The 5,000-nt window shown below is 44.5% G+C and overlaps 1 protein-coding gene across 1 annotated transcript in view; it reads left to right on the top strand.

The window, feature by feature from the left end:
- Nucleotides 1-5,000, top strand: part of cpne4b (copine IVb) — a 74,148-nt gene that overhangs the window by 4,264 nt on the left and 64,884 nt on the right. Inside the window, exons 2-4 of the mRNA XM_063186046.1 lie at nt 540-590; nt 1,271-1,396; nt 2,325-2,396. Of these exons, the coding sequence (XP_063042116.1) occupies nt 540-590; nt 1,271-1,396; nt 2,325-2,396 (249 nt within the window). The remainder of the gene's footprint in view (nt 1-539; nt 591-1,270; nt 1,397-2,324; nt 2,397-5,000) is intronic.

Here is a 5,000-nt window from a genome sequence, read left to right as displayed (position 1 = left end):
TTTGTTTATTTGTTTATTTGTATGTGTTCCATCATTTTGTTCTCTGTACGATCAACAGCATATGATTTATGACCATTTCAGAGTTTTCATTCAGTTGCCATTTGGGTTGTGTGCGATAATTTCCTCCCAATAAAAACATAAACGATAATTTTGAGGTTTTGGTACGATAGTTCAGCCAGTGAATCGTTTATGAGAGTGAGATTTAGGATACCTTCGATTAGGAGACCTTCGGAGTCTTGAGGTTGAGAATAAATGGAGTCCCCTTAAAGCTGTAGATGGCGGTAGCGCAGGTCTTGTGCAAACATCACAAAAGATCATTTTATCGAGTTTTCATTCAGTTCCCATTTGGTTTGTGTGCGATAAATTCCTCCCAAAAAAAACATAAACGGTTATTTTGAGGTTTTGGTACGATAGTTCAGCATTTGCCTTCTAGCAACACTGGTCCCCATGGGCATGCAGCCCGTGCATGGTCAGGTGTGTCACCCCTCTGTAATCTCGGCTATGATTGGATGTCTGTGGTATAATCTCTGTTCTGATAGGTGGATCGCACGGAGGTGATACGCAGCAGCAGTAGCCCGGTCTTCTCGAAGGTTTGTGTCTCTCACTTTGTGTTGAATTGTCTTGTGTTTTCACTGATGTTTTATTATGTTTAGTATAGAGAACTTGGGTTTTGAGAAAGGTGCTGTCTGTTTCTTGTGATCGTGTGGCATTCTTTTTTTAGTCTAAGTTTTCTGATTCTTTTGAAATTCATGCTATTTTATTTTTATGCCATTTTCTGACTTTGTTATTCCATTGTTTTCCAAACCTAAACATTGTCATAATGATTATGATTATTATTATTATTATTATTATGATGATGATGATGATTATTATTATTGCCCTCCCTGAAGGAGGTTGAATGAGGTATTGCAGTGACTTGTTTGCCTGTCTGTGTGTCACATACACGCACGCACGCACGCACGCACACACACACTCACATGCACACACATACACGCACACACTCACATGCACACACACACACGCACACACATACACGCTCGCACACGCACGCTCGCACGCACACACACGCACACACACACACACACACACACACACACACACACACACACACACACGATGTGCATCTAGCGTTGCCAGGGGGCCAGGTTACTCTCGCTGTTGTCTCTTTTTTTAAATTATTTTTTGCTGTTTATTATTTGTTATTGATTATCTATCTATTATTATTATTATTATCATCATTAATTATTTTTGTGGTGATTATTTACTGTAGGTGTTCACGGTGGACTTCTACTTTGAGGAGGTGCAGCGGCTTCGCTTTGAGCTGCACGACATCAGCAGCCACAACGGCCTGAAGGACGCAGACTTCCTAGGAGCCATGGAGTGCACACTAGGACAGGTAAGGATGTATTCAGACTTCCTAGGAGCTATGGAGTGCACACTAGGACAGATAAGGATGGATGCAGACTTCCTAGGAGCTATGGAGGGCACACTAGGACAGGTAAGGATGCAGACTATTAAGTGCACACTAGGACAGGTGAGGACGCAGACTTCCTAGGCTCCATGGACTGCACACTCCGACAGGTAAGGATGCAGACTTCAGAGGAGATACTATGGAGTGCACACTAGGACAGGTAAGGATGCAGACTTCCTAGGAGCCATGGAGTGCACACTAGGACAGGTGAGGATGCAGACTTCCTAGGAGCCATAGAGTGCACACTAGGACAGGTTTTGTTTGTTTGTTTTCATTAGATTCCCATTAGCTTTTGGTTGTAGCTTTAGCTATTCTTCCTGGGGTCTTTTTAAAAGGTAAGGATGCAGACTTCTCTTCCTGGGGTCTTTTTAAAAGGTAAGGATGCAGACTTCTCTTCCTGGGGTCTTTTTAAAAGGTAAGGATGCAGACTTCCAAGGAGACATGGAGTGTACACTGGTACGGCTCCATACTTCAAAGGAGCTACTATGGAGCAGAGTGCAGACTAAGTGCATGTGTTTGTGTGTGTGTGTGTGTGTGTGTGTGTGTGTGTGTGTGTGTGTGTGTGTGTGTGTGTGTGTGTGTGTGTGTGTGTGTGTGTGTGTGTGTGTGTGTGTGTGTGTGTATGTGTGTGTGTGTGTGTGTGCGCCAAAGTGGTTTTACTGTGTTTGTAGTGAAGTCACAGAACTTTTGAAACTTCCTGTTGTATTGTGTGTGTGTGTGTGTGTGTGTGTGTGTGTGTGTGTGTGTGTGTGTGTGTGTGTGTGTGTGTGTGTGTGTGTGTGTGTGTGTGTGTGTGTGTGTGTGTGTGTGTGTGTGTGTTTGTTAATGCCTCTTGCTTATCTTATCGCTGCAGATCGTCTCCCAGAGAAAGCTCTCCAAAGCTCTACTGAAGCAGGGAAACACAGCCGGCAAATCCTCCATCACGGTGAGACACACACACACACGCACGCACACACACACACACACACGCGCACGCACGCACCCACGCACGCACGCANGCACGCACACACGCACGAGCGCATGCGCGCACGCACGCACGCATGCATGCACGCACACACACACACACGCACGCACACAAGCATGCACACACACTCATATGCAGTGATACACACACCACATGTACACTGATTGCCTGATATGTAACACATGCTTGCACAAACTTGAGCTCCATACAGTACGCATACACACTCACACATGCACAGTGATGCACACACAATACGCACACACACACACACACACACACACACACACACACACACACACACACACACACACACACACACACACACACACACACACACACACACACACACACACACATACACACACAGCAATACGGGGACACACACACACACACACACACACACACACACACACACACACACACACACACACACAGCAATACGCACACACACACACACACACACACAGCAATACGCGCGCACACACACACAAACAAAGATACACACCATCTCTCTATCTCTCTCTCTCCCTCTCTCGCAATGGATGGTGATCATGGAAGGAAGAATAGCTGGGTCTGTGCCCATCTAATGGGGATCCTAATAAACTAAACTAAACCAACTCTCTCTCTCTCTCTCTCCCTCTCTCTCTCTCTCTCTCTCTCTCTCTCTCTCTCTCTCTCTCTCTCTCTCTCTCTCTCTCTCTCTCTCTCTCTCTCTCTCTCTCTCTCTCTCTCTCTCTCTCGTAATGCAAACTAGGCGTACCAGGGGAGCAGTATGTTAATTGCTTTAAATGATCAATGAGTTTGATTGGTCGATTGTACACGATTCATGACTGATTGGCTGGATGCAAATGCAGGATTGAACGATGGCAGACAAGATGTCTATAGTCAGTCATGGAAGAGTGGGGTGCACTTAACATTCTGGAACTAGAAATGCACGTTCTGTTGAAAAGTTCAGGAGAAGCGTAATGAAATTTTTTGTGCGGTATTGTCCTGATCTCTCATTTGAAGCCCCGTACTCCCATTGCCGAGAGTAGGGTGCATTAAACATGTATGGAATAGCGGCCGATGAGGTGTCCCGATATCAAGGGAAATAATGGACGAGGCGAAGCGTTCTAAACAGCCCGACGGCGCAGCCGGCGTAGACACCTCGAAGGCCGCTATTCCAGTTATCACCCGGTTACCAGCATTTAAGTATTAATTTATTAATATGTTGATCTAAGGCTTCGTGAGAAAGTAGATTCACCACTGCGCTTGGTACGTTGCTATGGGCACCACTTCCTAATCTAGTGAGATGCGCCTCTATCGGAGGCATGTAAGGACGCACGCAGAATGTTGGGGTGACTTGACAACCAAATGCGATAGAATTGACGACTGGGTTTTTGACTTGACAACCAGATGCGATAGAATTAGTAACGGGGTCTTGACTAGACAACCAGATGCGATAGAACTAACGACGCGGTCTTGACTAGACAACCAGATGCGATAGAACTAGTAACGGCACTTCGCCAGAAAGTTAGAAAAGAAGCAACTTGGACGCCCGCACGCCCGCATGACATCATAGGTGTCCTGCTACCGGGGAATAAAGGACACCTGCTCAGCCAATCAGAAGACGTTCCGTCTGCTCACTAGGTGATAATCTGGGACAATAACTGCATATCTGGGACGCTATGGTGCAAATCGTAGGAGAATCCTGGAAGACTCATGGATATTTACGAGGGGTTACCAAGAGGTTGCCGAGAGGTCAAGAACTATACAGTCACTGTATGGTCGCGAGTGCATGACGTTAGCATCTGGGATGGGAGTTGCAAACAAATTAGTAAATGGCGTCCACTCGTTAGGCTACAAGCTATAGGCTAGCTTTTTTCCCACTCAGGGTCTATGAATATATAAACAAATGTACACGTAAATATTGTGGCCATTATGAATCAATGCACTACAAAATGATTCAATTCAAATAGGTTACTGCACATTTCATTTGATCCCCCATACCCAAGAGGAAGCAAGCTGCTGAAGTGGCTAGCGTAGCGAGACTGATTAAGTTTTTTCTCGATTGCTTCCACACAATTTGTATATGTAAAATATACACACATCTGTGTACTAAGTCTAAAAATAATATTTCAGTATTTTACTACAGAAAATACCCTCTTTAGTAAGTAGAACACTGAAGAATATAAGTTTCTACTGTGTGTCAAGTTGAGTATAGAGTTTTACCTTGTGCATATTACTGTTCAATGGTTCACATAAGAGTGTATTAAAATGACTGCTTGTGTGTGTCATTTGAGAACAAAATGACCTTTTTAGAAGAGAGTACATTGTTTTGAGACAAGACGTGCATTTTTCAGAGGTAGTGAAGAGTTTTGCCCGTTGTGTGTGATGTTTGGAGATTTGTGTGTAGAATTTTGAGAATTCGGGAACTGATTCCGAAAATTGTGCGTAAGCAATCGAGAAAAACTGTATTACAAGCTATGGCCAAGTCTGCCCAGCTGGTTGTCTTGTTGGCAGGAGCCAATGTCAAAGTCCTGCATGGCTTTAAAAAAAATTACATGGTCGGCAACTGCTTTATAA

The sequence above is a fragment of the Engraulis encrasicolus genome, chromosome 20 (genome assembly GCF_034702125.1).
Source record: "Engraulis encrasicolus isolate BLACKSEA-1 chromosome 20, IST_EnEncr_1.0, whole genome shotgun sequence".
Taxonomy (NCBI): Eukaryota; Metazoa; Chordata; class Actinopteri; order Clupeiformes; family Engraulidae; genus Engraulis; species Engraulis encrasicolus.
The sequence above is the reverse complement of the archived record's forward strand: the minus strand, read 5'-3'. Positions and strand labels throughout refer to the sequence as shown.